The sequence below is a fragment of the Hirundo rustica genome, chromosome 5 (assembly GCF_015227805.2).
Source record: "Hirundo rustica isolate bHirRus1 chromosome 5, bHirRus1.pri.v3, whole genome shotgun sequence".
NCBI classification, from domain to species: Eukaryota; Metazoa; Chordata; class Aves; order Passeriformes; family Hirundinidae; genus Hirundo; species Hirundo rustica.
The window spans coordinates 60,008,602-60,025,353 of NC_053454.1; the positions used below are offsets into that span (position 1 = coordinate 60,008,602).

Here is a 16,752-nt window from a genome sequence, read left to right on the forward strand (position 1 = left end):
ATTGGCCAAGGCGCTCCCGCGGCGGGTTATTGCCGGCAGTGCCCGCTCCCGCCATGGCGGCCGCGCCTCCCCGGGGCGGCCCGGCGGCCGCTCCTCGTGTCCCGCCGCGGCCGTGACGGCCCCGCGCCGCCCCGGCCGTGACGGCCCCGCGCCGCCCCGGCCATGGCGGAGCCCAGGCTCGCCGTGCGGAGGAAGAGCCGCTCCAGCTCGGAGCGCAAGCGGAGCCGGGCCGCGGTGCAGCCCATCGCCGCCAGCTCGCCGGTGGCTCGCAAGAGACCGAGCCCTGGCGGCGAGGGAGCCCCGGCGGAGGCTCCGGTAGGGGATGGCGGGATCCTGGGGCTGGCGGCGAGGCGGGGGAGCTCTGGGAGGGGGTGGCGCGTGTCGGGAAGGGCCGTACCTTGTATGAGAGGGTAGGATGCCGTTTGGCTTTAGCTTTAAAAAAATTTGATCTCTATCGCCTCTCCGCGCACGTATCCTCCTACTTGTAGGACGTCTGTTTCGCTGAGTCGAGGCATTCCTTCAGAACGCAGGCTGGGTTTTCCTCAGACGACATCAGACGAAATGCTTTTGTGTGAAGTTGGGGCAGACTTAGGTGACTTGGCTCTGCTGTTCGTGCTCTGCCAGTTATTGTGCCTCCTGCGGTGTCGCCTCGGGGCGATAACTTGTTAACAACTCCCGTTTCGTTCTTGCAGTGCGCTAACGACAGCGAGGAGGATATGTTTGGGGACTACGACAGCTTTTATGGAAACGATTCATTGATGGCTCAAGTGGATGATATTGAACACAAATACCTGCAGGATGAAAATACGGATGTGAAAGCAGCTGGAGAGATCGTACTTGGGAACCTCCCGTCAGGAGTTCACCAGAAAGGGCGAGATAACTCTTCTGCTTCCGAAAATGTGGTTGCCCTTGAAAGTGACAAAGAGGGTGCTCGCCAAAGGCGTGACAGTGACCCAGCTGATGGCAATCAGGAATTACCTGAGTCCATTTTAGATGACTTGCCATCGTCACAACTTCTGTATTTTGAAAAAATGGATGAACTTTCTTCTGCTCCTAGAACATCTCCAGTCTCAAAAGGGAGGGATGAACGTGTGAATTCTTCTTCAGACAAAATCAGGGACCCTTTGTCTTTTTATGCTGGTGCTGAGCACGGGAACAGGCCTGCTGACTCTTCCTCACATTCCAAGTGTGTTTTATTTAAAACTGAGAGTCTCAAAGATCACCTGAAAAGTGCTATGACTGGAAATGCCAGAGCCCAGACTCTGCAGGTGTCCAAGACCAAGCAGCTCAAAGAAGCTGTTTTATCCGAAGAGATGTTTGTGGCTAGGAAAGTTATTGAGTCTTCTTCTGTTGATATAGGCCCTTTTTATGGATTACCTAGCAAGGTTAAAGATTTATTCAGACAACTTCGAGGGATTGAAACACTTTATGGTAGTGTAACTAATGGTCTGTTGGGGAAAAGAAGAATTGCTAGCTGAATATTGTCTGCTTCACCCACTATACTGTAAAAATATTTAAGGCAATGCTTAATGTGAACCACGTTGGAAAGTAGTTGTCCTGTGTTAGGAAGTGGCTGTTTTGGTGTTTTAGATGGATGGAATGGATGAATGGTATCCATCTGGATTACAGATTCCTTTGGAAGTCAGCATCACTGAAGGCTTTAAGTGCTTTTTTGAGGCATTTTGGTATCAACTCAGGTGCCCCTGGGGTTGCTGATAGTTCCCTTTTCATTTTGCAGAGTGGCAGCATGATTGCTTAATGCTAGAATCCCTGCAGCAAAGGAGGAATCTGATCTACTCATTGCCAACTGGTGGTGGAAAAACTCTTGTAGCTGAAATAATAATTCTCCAAGAGTTACTGTGCAGGCAGAAGGATGTTCTGATGATCCTGCCCTATGTCGCCATTGTCCAGGAAAAGGTCTGGATACGGTATTTCTGCTACTGCTTTGTTTGATATCAGTCTTTGCTGATATGCTTTGTTTACTTGCTCACTTGCCTGGTTTTCAGCAAGGTTTTTGTGAAATATCTGCTGGGAAGTGAGTGACCTCTCCTAAATGCCACTCTGAGGGTCAGAAATGTTGCAATGGAACAGACACAAATCATGGGGAGTAGATGTTGAGTTGTGAAGTAAAGGGTACTGAATTTTGAAATAATGCCTTTTTAGGATGTTTTGTTTAGTTCTGCAGCCTAAGAGCTGTGCTGCCCAGCTTGCTAAAGAATTAATCTTACAATAAAAACTAACATTTTTTGGTGTCAGGGGAAAGTTAGCTTTAGAGAACAACTTCATAATATATGTAGACACCTCAATTCTGTAGCTGGAATAGATATTCTTTGCTAATGTGTTTTCTCTAATTCAGGCAGCTGATTGTGATATGGGTTGGTTTTCTGTACATTGAGTTCTTGAAGCAGCTCCAAAAAATGGAAAATGAAATCCAAAATGAGTGTGAATTTGTTCTCTAATCGATTTTCTTTTATAGGTTAGGGGTTTATCGAGTTTTGGGATAGAATTGGGTTTCCTGGTTGAAGAATATGCAGGAAGTAAAGGACGATTTCCACCGGTCAAAAGGAGAGTAAAAAAATCTCTTTATATTGCTACTATAGAAAAAGGACACACTCTGGTGAACTCCTTAATTGAAACAGAAAGAATCTATGACCTCGGCCTGGTTGTGGTTGATGAGGTAGGCCACAAGATGTACTCAGATTTGTCATATGCAAGTTCTTTTAGGGTTCTTACAAGCAGTTATTTTAGGAAGGAGCAGTTCTTTGTCTGCTTGGTTTTGCTTAGAATGTTCATCATGAAAGTTACTTTTATTTTCTATGTTCTGAATTGGCACGTAATTTTGAAAGCTGTGTTGTTTTTTGTTGTGGTTTTTTTTTTTTTTAATGAAGCAATTATTGCTGTTTCAGAGTAATAGGTTTATATTGGGAGACCTGCTGTGGTAGTGGTTGATGTTGAATTCCTGCATGACAGCTTGTTCATTTAGAAGTCTCTAATGGGTTGTAAAAAAAGCATAAAGAATTTTAATTGTGTGGAATGTACTTTATGAAGGCTAGAACTTAGCTCTTAGATGTGAAACTGTGCAACTTTGCGTCTGGACCGGGTGAACATTGACAAAAAAGAAAATTACCGAGTAACATTTGGCTGTGAGAATTGTCCCTTAACAGTGGTGGGGCTGAGTTGTGCTACCAAGGGTTGGCTGTGGGGTTGAATAACGTGCATAACACCTAACAGGGATCTTAATTCTTGGAATTCTTCAGGCTAACTGACCATACTTTGGCATCTTAACTTCTAAAGAGAGGGCAGCTGAAGCACTACTGTTTTTTCTGGAAGCTGGCTGCTAGGGATGTTTTTACTCTTAGGTGTTGCTTAAACCAAGTTTTGCTTAAAATTGCCTCAGTGTGGCAAATACACAGATCTCCACACTGACTGTTTACTTTCAGTAGTTAACTCTTTGTGTCAGTTGTGGTCTCCTTAAATGGAAGGTAAACCTTGTTGTCTGCATTTGCCCATGAGTCTGTTCTTCTGTGATTCTCAAATGCTTTTTTAAGTGAGGTTATACGTCTGAACTTAACAATCCAAATTTACACGAAGGGTATCACGAGGAAGTCAAACAAAGACAGTTCTGTAGTATTTCTTTAGGTCTATATATTTTGGAAGTTTTTTTTAGAAACACTCTCAACTCAGTAGCATTCTTGCCTTTTCTTTTTCCCTTCTGTGCACAGTTGCATATGCTCGGGGAGGGAAGTCGTGGAGCAATACTGGAAATTACTCTGGCGAAAATCCTTTACACCAGTAGTAAGTCATGGCTACGGTTAACGTCATTAACATTTTGTAGTTGTGGCCTCTCTGAGAGAAGTCACACTCTCACTTTCTGGATTTGTGCTGCTTTGGTTGCTTTGTGGCATGACTCCAGGTGTTAACAGCATTTACTCATTTAAGTGTTAATTGGCCCTCTAATGATGTTAGCGTGTTTTTATACTTCTCTCTGAAATCCCAAGTATTGTCAAATGTCTTCCATTTCTTTGTAGGAGCCCTTTGGGCATCCAGTTAAAGGCTTCTTTTTTTGCATTTTAGTCTCAGGTAGTATTTTGTAACTTAGTATTGTTTCTTAGTATTTGTTTAGGAGCGGCCTTTCCCTTCAAACCTGCTACTTTGGCATTTTGGAAAGACTAATGATGAAGTCTCGTGACTTTAATACTGGACACAAGTGTTAAAAACGGGTAATGTGACAATCAATTTGTCTCAACTTCTGTTTTACAGAAAAGACACAGATCATTGGCATGAGTGCAACGTTAAATAATGTTGGAGACCTGCAGAAGTTCCTGCAAGCAGAGTACTACACGAATGATTTTAGACCGGTCTGTATACAACATACCAGGAACTAATAAAGAAGATATTTGCCTTTAAAATCATAGTAAATCTGTTTAGGGTTGTGTCACAGCTTTTGTGCTTAATTGCACAGTATAAAGTAAGGCCTGCTATTGCTCTCCAATTGCTAGCAATACAATAAATAGCTCTATTAACTTCTAAATACAGAAATGCAATAACCTTTATACTGCTTTGCTAAGGCATTTGTTTCATTTTAACTTAAGCAATTCCTAAATTACAGCTGCTGTGAGGAGTCATTGCTGTCCATTTGGTATAACTAGAATCAGCACTGCTGGTTCTTGTATGCTGTCAGAACTGCACAGTTTATAAATAGTTCATGGTTCATACAATTTTGGCATTCTTCATTATGATTCCACGCTTTATCAAGGCAAATATTTAATTAAGTTCTCTTAAAAATTCTAAAGCGTGTGCTTATGTGCAAGTACGTAAATGACGTGTGATGCTCAGAGAAAAGCTGTAGCTGTACATCAGCAATAGCTTTAGAGAAAACTGAGTAATTGAACTAAAGTTTCCCTTCGTGGCTTCTGTCTTGCCAGGTAGAATTAAAGGAATACATAAAGGTGCGAGACACCATTTATGCAGTTGACAGCAAAACAGAAAATGGCTTTGCTTTTTCACGTCTCCTTAATTTCAAGGTAAGAACAAAGTGCTTATAGTTTCTTTTACACTGATTTACTTACAGACCTTTAACTAGGGAAATTATTTAAACAGGGTAATTCATTTGTAGTAGCCATGAGAAAGAAGTGGTAGGCTTTGAGAAGGAAAAAAGCCTTAAAATACTGAATGCTTAACTTGATTGTCACTTCTTTTTTACTCCTCAATGTAGAGGTTTCTTCAGTCTTTTGACGCGTGAAGAGTAACATGTTTGAGTACTCCAAATGCTCAAGGTTTTATGTCTGGGGGTAGATTTTCGCAACAGTTGATCACCCTCAGACAAAACTGAAAGAAGATACTTTTTGGGGCTTACTACTGCCTTGTAGGGATTCATTTCAACCTTTACAAAGAAAAATATGTCCGATGGTAGACTGCCAGTATCACAAGTGTTGCTAGAAGAAAATGAGGTATTAAGGGAAAAAGCAAAGAATTTGATTTGTATATTCATGTATCACTCAAGTTAGAGGTCTTTCAAGTGAGGATTGGGAGAAGAGCTTATCCTACAACTTCTTGGAATTATGTCACATTAAATCCAATGGGAGTATTCAAGCAATGGTTGACAACAAGTACTGAATATTCAGGTTATGACTTAATCCCTAAGTTTTTGTCAAACTGTGCTTATTACAGTATTCTAGTAATCTGGAGAAAGCAGATCCTGACCACATCATTGCATTGGTTACTGAAGTTATTCCTAAATATTCCTGCCTAATCTTTTGTCCCACTAAAAAGAACTGTGAAAATGTGGCTTCAATGGTGTGCAAGTACCTCAAGAAGTAAGAGTTTCTGTCTTTTTTTTTTTTTTTTTAATGGTATGTGAAACAATTGCTTACAATTTAGGATTTATTGTCATCTAGTTTGCAAGTGTCTTTCCCTGGTGATTAGAAGTAAATGCTTTGAACATGGAATCATATAGAGTTGCTAACTGCATAAGTGATAGCAAACTGCAAAAGGCTTATTAAATAAAAAGTTTTTTAAAAGTTCTTATTTTTATACCAAAACAATTGAAAAAGTTGATTGTCAGAGGACAAATACTAAAGAGAAGAAGGAAAAGCATACTGAATTAATCTAACTTTGTGTCCCTTTGGCACTGGTTTCTGGAAGCTTAGAAAACAAACGTTTTTCTCTGTATCCTGGAGATTAAGATCCTAAGTCATGTACTTCGGTAGTCGGTTGTATATCTGTGTTCTATACCCACTTTGGAAATCTGAGTTGTAAAAAAATCAAAAGCAGCCAGTATTTGATCCCTTCTGTTCCCATGTTTCCAAACAAGTAACGTTCTATTGCACCTAAATCAGCCTCCTGTGTATTGCTGTTTCAAAGTTACTGGAAATAACTATTTCTCCAACTTAGATGTTAAAGGAATAGGTGATGAACAGAGGTAGACAGTAAGCATGTCTCTTGGTTTTTATTTTCTTTTTAGTTAATGATTGAGCAAAGTCTAAAGAAATGCTTTTCTTCCTTCAAGAGAATTTAGAGCTCACAAGGAGAAAGAAAAACAAGATCTCATCAAGAGCCTAAAGAGTATTGGAAATGGAGCTGTCTGTCCTGTTCTGAAGCAAACAATCCCTTTTGGTATTGCCTATCACCATAGTGGCCTTACAAATGATGAAAGAAAAAGCATAGAGGAAGCTTATTCTTCAGGTGTCCTGTGTCTGCTTGCTTGCACAGCCACTCTAGCTGCTGGAGTCAACCTGCCAGCTAGAAGGTTAGTAGCCAAAACATTTAGTTTTTGCATTGATTTTTTTGCTTTGTAAAAAAAACAAACAAAAAAATCCTTAATAAGTTGGAAATCTCAGTGCTATTTAAAGTGTGTTTGCTCTTTTACCAGCAAATTGAAAGTATGAGGGATTTTGTGTTCAACTTGAGGCACAAAACTGTGCAGTATTTATGTAGGAAATGTGAATCAGTAGGAAGTATCTCGGAGTATATCACTGAAGAACACTTATTTAAATGGATTAAGGAAGTTTTAATAAACTGAAAATTGCTTTAGTAGTTTTAGTAGTGTTATTCAGGAGAACAGTGGTTTCTTAAGATACTCTCCTAAGAACAGTGTTTATTTAATTGGTAAAATAAACCTTTTTTAAGGAGTTACAGTTGGAATATGTTTTAACACTAAAACGTGTTATCTTTTCATATCCAAGTTCTGATGATAGGGCTGCTGTACTCTCTGTGTGACCAAAGATTGTTTGCTAAGAATCCACATTTGTGAGCACATTGAATACACCTTAAATAGCTTAATGCTTTATAATTGATTTACACGTCTGTCCAAAGAGGTGCATTTGATTTTTATTAGTTACGAGGTAAGGGGCACGTATAAAGAATGAATTTGAATTTGTAACATTTTATTTCTGGTTCAGTAATTTGAATATGAGACATAACTTATTTGAGACTTGTTTGCAGGGTGATTCTCAGAGCTCCTTATGTTGGCAATGACTTCCTGAAGAAGAACCAGTACAAACAAATGATTGGCAGAGCTGGTCGAGCTGGTATTGACAGTGCTGGAGAAAGCATTCTCATCGTGCAAGAAAAAGACAAACACTTGGTAATTTTTACAAAGCTGTTGGTAATCTAAATTGCTGGTTTAAGATGGTGGAATAAGCAGGAGGAGCCCAGCTGCCTAGCTTAGTTTTTGTCCACCCTTTAAAGCTGTGAGTGTTTGACTTATGTAATAATACCTTTAAACTACCTTTATGTGGCTTGTTTTCACATGGGAACTGCAAACTTTTGATGTTTACCCTTGTTTTCTTTGTAAGCTGAATCACGCATATCGGGTTTGATTTTTTTAAAGTGTAAGATTAATGCATGAATATTCCTCTGTACTAATATATTCCTTGCCCCTTTTAGGTTCAGGATTTAGTTCACAGTCCTTTGGAGAATTGCTACAGCAATCTCCTGCTGGAGTTGACCAAGGGAATGCAGAGCCTGTTGTTGTCTTTGGTTGGACTGAAGGTATCAATTAACTCTTCTCTGTGAGTAACTTAAGTGCTTGGAAATGCCAAGAAAATGTCACCTGTTGATTCTGTAGAAAAAGACAGACTGCTTAAACACTCAGTCTTGCAAGTTCAGAACAGCTTTAATCAAATTTTTGTCCTTATCTGATTTGATCTTTTCATTTAACTTGCTTGATAAGTGATCATGTAACACAACTATTACCTTATGTGTAAAAGCAAAAATTATATCTACCTTATTATACAATAGAATGTTAATATTTCTATTTCTGATACTTGATTCAAAATAGAAATAGAAACAGTGGAAACAAGTTAACATGATGCAGTAGCTAGAATAATAGAACAGATGGAGAGTAGTCCATCAGATCCACCACAGAGTATCTATCATTCTATTTGTTGGGATGTATTTCTATAGAAACACAAACTCTTCCTTTATTCAGTAATATTTTCCTGTGTGTTATTAAACATGTGAAATTATAACTTTAAATGTGCTAATCACTTCCCAAACTGGTGCAGATAGCAGTTACCCATGAGGAAGTGGACCGTTTTATGTGCTGTACATTGCTGGGTGTTCAGCAGCAGCTGATGTCTGAAGAGAAGAGCCTCTCAGAGATAATTAAAGATGGGCTGGCAAATCTAATAGAAAAAGGACTCCTGAAAGGGAAAATATCTGAGAAGGACCACAATTCCAAATCTACCCTGACAATCACACCCTTGGGTAAAGCTACATATAAGGGTAAGGCTTTTTGTTTATTCTTATTATTAAACTGCAATGAAAAATAAATTGTAGAAAAAGAGTTTTACTACATGATGTAGTGGGCTGAAAATGGGAGTGAAGTGGCACATGACTGAGTCCAGAGGGAATGAAGTGTGATAATATTGATCCCACTGGGAACAAAACCAAGACTATACCCCTAAAAAAGGCATTTAAACCCTTGATCTAGTGGCTGTAATCAAAGTGGCTCAGGACCTTGTTTTACAATTAATTGTTATGAACAGGTTATTGTAAACAGAAGGATTCCTTGGAAAGCTTAAGAGGGAAAGGGAATATATGACATGTAGACAAATTGTAATAAAAAATATATCAGGAAGTTCTGTTTTCCTGTCGTATCATAAAGATTTTGGGGTATGGAGTAATTGAAGTAAGATGAGTCTGAAGGGTTGCTTCAATCTACCACATTACTGCAGGATTTCAGTAAAGCCAAGGCATTTCACAAGCTCTCCAAAACCACACAGAATGAACATACATGAAAGTAGGGGACTGCCTCTCCTCAGCTTTGCTTCACTGCTCATGTTAAGTTAGAACAGTTAACTCAGGTTACAGATACTTCCCTCCAGTTCAGATGGCATAACAAGCTTGTGTGGAAGGTAAAGACAATACTGATTCTATGTTAAAATGTCCTTCATTTAACTCTGTGTGCCTGTTTATAACTGTGCTTATTCTTACCCTGTGTGCTTGTTCTAGGCTCAATAGACTTGGCATACTGCAATCTTCTGTACAGGGAATTAAAGAAGGGTTTGGAGGGGCTGGTTCTCGAGAGCAATCTTCATCTCCTGTATCTGTCGACTCCCTATGATATGACTTCTACCTGTAGCCCAAATTGGATGATTTACTTGAGACAGGTGAGAAATTGCTAGCAAACATGCATTGGGGCATTCAGTAATCCTGTGTATTCAATTTGCAGGGAGTTTGCACACATAGGACTTGAAGTGGGGTAACAATCTGATGGCAAATATGCTGGGTTTTTTTTTTATCGTGGGAGCACTAGAATCTATTTAATTCTGTTAAAATGAGGCATTCAGAGATGGACAGTTACAGATGCTTCAAACAAGTAGGCAAAGAAGCCCCAGAGCTGCCTGTGACTGGTGACTTTATTACTACTCTACTTCTACAGAGATACTGAAAAACATTGTTGCACTGTAAATAATACACTTGTGTTTTCTATAATATTAAGAGAACTAAACATCTCAAAATTCTTTATGAAATTTTATTTTAGTTCAACCAGCTAAGTGCAGCAGAGCAAAAAGTAGCAGAGATTGTGGGAGTACCTGAAAGCTTTATTACAAAAAAGGCTTCTGGTCAAGCCATCAGAAAGGTAGGTTGGAGATTTCTCATACCTAAGATGACAATTTAGTAATTTCATTTGATTATTTACAAATTCCAGATAATTTTTCTGCTAGTGCTGTTTATTGCTGTTCTGATTATTAAAGTTCTTTTAATCTCCTTGGTTGATTTCCTTGATGTTTTAATGTCTTTGTGTGTAATATAGAAGTGTTTTAAAGCTGTGAAGGGAGTAGAGATGAAAAGATTTGCCTTGTGATACTAACAGAACATCTGCAGTATGCTACTGGCTCTGAAGTCTAGCTTGTCTTATTCCTAGAATGTGGACAATGCTGTGGTGAACAGGCTCTACCTGACGTTTGTCCTCTACGCCCTGCTGAAAGAGACCAATGTATGGAGTGTTTCAGAGAAATTTAACATGTCCCGGGGCTATGTGCAAAATCTCCTCAATTCTGCTGCCTCCTTTGCATCCTGCCTTCTACATTTCTGTGAGGTACTGTGTTACAACAATGAAATTCTTTGTGGCTTGGTTTGGCAAAATCTGGAGGTTCATTCCCTTACTTTTAGAACTGAATACAGGTGTGGTATTTCACCTCTCCTGTGCACAAAATGTTTCTTCGCCTTTCCTGTTCTATGTTATTTTTTCTGTTGAGCAAAGCGTGTTCATACAATGACATTTCTGCTAGTGAAAGCAAGCTTTATGCACCGAGAATGTGAAAATACACAAATTGTACAGGGCATTGATCACTGCCAATGCTGTTGGTGAAATAGTTGAAATAATGCATTGCTTATCCTTCAGAACTGCCTCAGCTTTGGGATGTTTAGCTGAAGAATGCCGAATACACTCTGCAACTCTCCTGAAAGGATGACTAGAAATAATAGCGCTTCCCCCATCTAAAAGCCAAATATATGCTTGTTGCCATAGCAGAGTTTTGTCAGTCATATTGCCCAAATACAGAACTTTGGAGCTGATTTTTAGCAGTCTTTTTGTCTCTGCAGGAATTGGAAGAATTCTGGGTTTATAAAGCCTTGCTGACAGAACTTACCAAGCAGTTGACATACTGTGTTAAGACAGAACTCATCCCTCTGATGGAGGTAGCAGGGGTTCTAGAGGTCAGTAAACATGGCTCGATGAAACTCTACAATGTTAACCCGTGTGCTAAATGTTACTGTGCCTTTCGAGTGTATCTGGAAGACCAAGCTAATTTGTTACTGGGAATTCAGTATAATTCAGCAGATATTCCACAACAGTCTGGAGGTTGGGGGAAAAGTGATCTGTAGAGGAAATGGGAGCTGGAGCCAGTGTTTTTCTCCTGGCTGCTGCCACAGCGACTATGAAAACACTGTATTTGGATAATAGTTTAGCTGTATACTCAGTTGGAAAACAGTGTCCAGGTTTCTTTTGTGGTAAGGGTTCTCCAGTTCATGGGAGTAAAGGGGAACAAGAGCTTACATATTTAAGTTAGAAGATCCTTACAGAAGTATGCAAAGTCCTGTTGGGAACTTTGGCTTCGGTGATCACTTGCAGTACTGCATGTATTTTAAATAAGAAATTTAACCAGTCTCTGAATGAAAGACTCCTATTAAAATAAAAGCTCTTTTGGGGCTTCAGTCCAAGGTTCTACACTTTGCGAGATTATTTAATTTGCTTGCCTATCATATTGTAGAATCAGTTTGTCAGAAAACCATTGAATTTAGTGGCAGTGATGTTTTAATCTGAAAAGCTAAACAAGACAGACACCTCCAAAGAACGTGGGACTGTCATTCCTGTCAGTGACAGTGAATGCAGAAAACACGATAACAAGAGAAAACAGCAGCGTTGGTATCATCTATGCTCAGAGGAAACAGAGGCAAATGGGTTCCTAAGAGCTGGGTAAGATTGCTAGGGTGGTAAATCTTAGTGATAAAGCTGTGCTTTTGGGCTGTGAAGATTCTCAGTGGGCATTCATGTTAGAAAAAGAGAATTGGATTGATTTGCAGAACAAAATGTTTGAGGTTGGTGCAGAGACTGGCACTTACCAGTAATTGTTATTTCCTGTTCTGATAATCTAACACAATTTTGTGCTCTCAGGCACGAGCAAAACAGCTTTACAATGCAGGGTACAAAACTTTAGCACACTTGGCTAATGCAAATCCAGAAACTCTGGTGAGGATGATTGAGCACTTGTCACGACGTCAAGCCAAACAAATCGTTTCATCTGCAAAGGTGAGTTAGAAACAAAGCTATAAAAACCTGCTTCAGAACTCCAATATGTCAAAAGTGGATGTTTGAATAACGTTAAAAGGGAAGGATTCAATCTACTAGTAGAGGCATTAGTGGATGTTTGTGATCCAAATGCTGACCTGTACTAGGAACAATCTGTTGTGTACAGGACAGTGCCAAGTGGTGCTGCTTTTCAGAGGGGCAGCAAAGAACAGAAATGCTTGATGGCTTGTCTGATACTTGCTCAGTTCTGCCAGTATCTCAGGACTTACCTTACAGAAGTGGTAGTGGTAGTTGTGACGAAAAAATAGGATTTGTAGGGTTGTAGAAATGAAAACCAACAAGGTGCAGTGTTAACCTCACCTGTTTAGGCTGCTTTTGTCATGCCCTGTTATTCTTTCCTGTCTTTTCCATTTCGAATACGCAGGTTCTGTAACAAACAGTGAGTTGTGTCTAAACAAAGAATCCAGAAAGTATTTTATCAAGGGGTGGTATTATTTCTCTATCTCCATTCATCATCTGCTGTTGCAATGGTATTGGCTTCATGTTAGATTCTGCTAAAAGAGCAAGCTCTTGGTGAAGTAAGGGAATGTCCAGAATAAAAGGATGGGTGGTTGGTGTAAAAATAAGGTAGTTAATTAGAAAGCTTTGGTTTGCACATTCTCACACAGTAAGCATGCCAGCTTTGGGGGTTGAGCATTTAAAAGTTCATATTCAGATAGTGTTGTTGTGGGTTTCTTGCTGCTTTTTTAGTTTGCTGCTGTGGGAGCCAAAAGAAAGGGATATATGCAGATTCCTTATCTACATCAATGACAAATCTAGCAATCTACCCTATTCTCATGCTCAGACACTAAATTCATGGAGTTTTCTCTAACTAGGAAGTGCTTGCATGGGGTCCTGTTCTTCTCCATGCCAGCAGCACACAATTCAGAGCAGTGGATTAAACAACTGCTGATACCAGGAGTCCTGTATGTCTGGTGTAAAATGCTGTAGTAAAAAATTTCAAATAAAGGAAGAAGTTGTTGGCTTGGCAGGCAAAAGTGTTTATTCCAACATGGAAAATAAATGTCTAAGGTTAAAAATGTTCCTTAACAGTTCCAGACAAAACTGTTCATGTTCTGTAAATTTGGTGTATTACATGATGGCAGAATCCGGAAAACCATCTGTGTGCTGTATGAATTTTTGTGGGACTGCTTTTATATGGGTGTACACCTAGCAGCAAAAAAAATGCTGGTCCATTGAGGCAAAGCTGCTGCAGTCCTGGGAGCAGCAGCAGAAGCCTTTCACAGACCCAGATGCAAGTTTGGAACGAAACATTGGTGTTTTAATCTGTCTGAGAGTTATAGCCAGTGCTTGTACTTGTTTTCTAATTTTTGTTTCTTTGTTTTTTGCTTGTTGTGTAGATGCTGCTGAGCGAAAAAGCTGAGGCTTTACAGGAAGAAGTCGAAGAACTCCTAAAAGTGCCAGCAGATATCCCAGGGACCCACTGATTGTCATGAAGAAAAGTCACAAATCCAAAATCTGGATATTTTAAAGTTTTTAACTCTCCTGCTTAAAGCTGCTGTAATTTAATAAATATTTAATATCTTTTGTATACTGCAATTTTGAGTGAGTCCTGAATTCAGAATGTTTCCTGGAAAGTTGACTTCATTTGGAGGTTTGGATTATGAACTTTTTGAGCAATAAGACAGAATCACCTTCACTCATTCCTGGTTTCATACACAGCCCTAGGAGTGCTTTGGGAATTGGACTGACTGCTTCATGTGTACTCCTGCTGGGAGCTTATGTTCACAGCTGACTTCAATAATGTCTTTGGATATTCCTTTTAGGACACATGCACCTGAGTAAGCTACCCCAAAATGCCTGCTTGCAGGATTCTCTGTGCTAAGTGTAGCTCATGGAAGGAGCTGCAATTCATAACGAAGAAGTTGTCCCAGAATTGTGCGAGAGGTCGTAAATGATGCCTGGTTTAAGCCTTTTTTAAAAATGCAGATATCAAATTCATGTTCAGCCTCTGGTAATTCCCTGAGGTAATTCTTTCAGGATGCCTCTGAAGCAGTGCTTCAAACCGAAGGTTTACTTTTTTTAAAAGTTTTTTTAATTTTTTTTGCTTAAATGTGAAGACTAAATAAAAATGAAGTCTTAAAGAATGGACATTTCAGAAGCCCTGTCAAGTTCTGAGAGTCCATATATGCATGTGTCAGTCACCCTAATCAGGATTTTTAAAGGCATCTGAACGTGATTTGCTCCAGCAAAAAGTTAGGTCTCAATAAAGTAGTTTTGAGGATGTCTGAACCTTCCTCAGTTGTGACAGAGTAAACTTCAAAGCCAGTGCTTCATCACCCTCATAGTAAAGAATTTTTTTCCTAATATCCAATCTAAATACCTCTTCTTTAAGTTTAAAGCCATTCCCTCATAGTCCTACCACTATCTGCCCCTCTAAATATTCTCTCTTCCTCATTTGTTATAAGCCCTGGAGCCTTCTCTGTGCTGGACAGCCACAGCTCTCAGCCTGTGTTTGTAGGAGATGTGATTCAGCCCTCTGAGCATCTCCATGACCTCCTCTGAACCTTCTCCATCACAGTTCATGGCTTTCTTGTGCTGAGAACACCAGATCTGGATGCAGGTAGGGGACTGTGAGGGCATGGAAGTAGTTTTGAATTATGGGAGCCAGTGGAGCGGCACACCTAAACATGGCATTTCTGTGTCAAATTTGGTCTCTTCTCAGTAAAGGAGGAGTAAGATAAACATGAGTTAAACTGGGGACTTGTTAAGTTAATTTATGTTAGGGTTCTAGAAATAACCAAAAATGTTTTTAAATCTGACAGGGGTGTTAGATGTTGAATGCTAGATATAAAGTGGTTATGGTGAAAAACTGATGAAAATGCTAATATTCTATTGTTCATTTTGTTGTTGCATTAGAGAAATCATTGGTAGCAATTGAATAAATTCTTTATAAGCCTTTATTTGGCATAAACATGCCTCTAAACCCATACTTGTGGCTTCGTAGTGGCTTACAAGGTTTGGATAAATGCAATATTTGACTGCATTCAGTATTAAACCAGGTCAGGAATTTAAAACCAGCACTCTTTAGAGGCAGTGTGATTCATTTCCAGTGGTACACTGAGTGCCCACAGGGGAATCCTGTTACTGATATTTAAGTGCCTAAGGCGCAATTGGATTTGGAAACATGAAAAAAAAGTCAAGTTGGTCCTCAGGGCAGAAGCAGTATATGCTGCTTGAGGCTATAGTCTGTCTCTTAATGCTTTGCCCTTTTAATTAAGATACATTTTTGACCAAATGATAGATGATATTAAATCCTCTATTGGTTTGTTTGTGTTACATTCAAAAGGCAGATGATGCTCACTCCAGCATAACCATGAATACATATCTCATCAAGTGATGTAGTACCCACATAAGAAAACACAGCTACCACAATAAAGCTTTATGGGTATTTGATGGTGCTTTTCCAAAGTTTGGTACAGTTTTGTGTGGTCTTGCGGGGAAAAAAGAACCCCAGGAAGTTATTATAAAAATATTCACTCTGAGTACTGAGATACTGTGATAACAGATGTTATGGAAATAATCCATTAACTGCTACATTTATTAGAGAATAGTTAATGAGCCAGTAACCTCTGTCACAATTCTTTGCATGATCTGTGTACTTGCATGCTAATTAAAGTGTACATTTTATGTAGCAGAGGGGAACAGCAGGAAACTATCATTCCTGCCACTTGCTAAATGTACCCTCACTCTATACATGCCCATAACACCCAGTACTGCTGCAAGATCAGGCTGTGATGAGAGAGACATTTGGGAATCAAGTCAAGTATTCCCTACAAATGCCAAAGCTCCCTTGGAAATGGTAGAAAAAGCTGGTTTGAAACAAGAGAGTGGTTTTCAATCTGCATAAAGCTGGTCTGGAAAGAAAAGAGGTTAGCATTTGTTGTCTTTGCTGTTCTCTTTACACAGGCTGTGCTCTGCCTGGATGGATGAATGCAATTCCCCTAAGGCTTTCTCTGTGACCTAGAGAAGCATCAGAAGTTAAATGAAGCTGCACTAATTTGCACTGAAACTTTGTTATATGTAGCTTGTCTTATTTTCCTGAAATCAAGCTTATCAGGCAAGGCAGTACATGTGTTTCAGACCACTCTTTCTTTCTGCAGTATGTACTAATGTGTGATTAAATGCTTTTCATGTAAAGCTTTCTTACCTGGGCTTTTCCCCTGGGTGGGGATGGGAGAGGAGAAAAAAGGGAATACAACAGATGCTGCTCATGGTATTTTTGTGCTGCCAGGTGATGCTCAGTGCTTCAGTGTCAAGTACACTACTGGGCTGATTATATATATATATATATATATAACATGCAGGTGTCGGAATGAGTATGCATTAGTTTGGTAAATGTCTGTTATGGGTGAATGTCCCATGGGTAAACTTGTGCTGGATGGACTCAAGACACTTTGGAAAGCAAATATTTCTCACTTGCTTGAACAGGA

The 16,752-nt window shown here is 39.6% G+C and overlaps 1 protein-coding gene across 3 annotated transcripts; it reads left to right on the plus strand.

Annotated features, from left to right (window-relative positions):
- The first annotated feature begins 147 nt into the window (after positions 1-147).
- HELQ (helicase, POLQ like) lies at positions 148-13,858 on the plus strand. 3 transcript variants are annotated; one of them, XM_040064365.1, is made up of 18 exons: positions 148-315; positions 693-1,431; positions 1,739-1,917; positions 2,477-2,677; positions 3,723-3,795; positions 4,261-4,358; positions 4,926-5,024; positions 5,671-5,816; positions 6,509-6,748; positions 7,444-7,585; positions 7,888-7,992; positions 8,508-8,727; positions 9,457-9,614; positions 9,989-10,087; positions 10,373-10,546; positions 11,053-11,166; positions 12,125-12,259; positions 13,660-13,858. In XM_040064365.1, the coding sequence occupies exons 1-18, from the start codon at positions 163-165 to the stop codon at positions 13,744-13,746; spliced, it is 3,162 nt and encodes a 1,053-aa protein (XP_039920299.1). In that variant the 5' UTR covers positions 148-162; the 3' UTR covers positions 13,747-13,858. The 3 variants fall into 3 exon arrangements, with proteins under 3 accessions (XP_039920299.1, XP_039920300.1, XP_039920302.1); XM_040064366.2 differs by lacking the exon at positions 148-315 and having other exon boundaries at positions 993-1,186; XM_040064368.1 differs by lacking the exons at positions 148-315; positions 693-1,431 and having other exon boundaries at positions 1,865-1,917; positions 2,601-2,677.
- The last annotated feature ends 2,894 nt before the right edge of the window (positions 13,859-16,752 follow it).

Excerpts from the sequence above, each read along its gene's own strand:
- HELQ (XM_040064365.1), top strand. The coding sequence starts at position 163 with ATGGCGGAGCCCAGGCTCGCCGTGCGGAGGAAGAGCCGCTCCAGCTCG. Across the intron at positions 2,678-3,722 it reads GCCTGGTTGTGGTTGATGAG|TTGCATATGCTCGGGGAGGG; the intron begins GTAGGCCACAAG and ends TTCTGTGCACAG. Across the intron at positions 5,025-5,670 it reads CACGTCTCCTTAATTTCAAG|TATTCTAGTAATCTGGAGAA; the intron begins GTAAGAACAAAG and ends TGCTTATTACAG.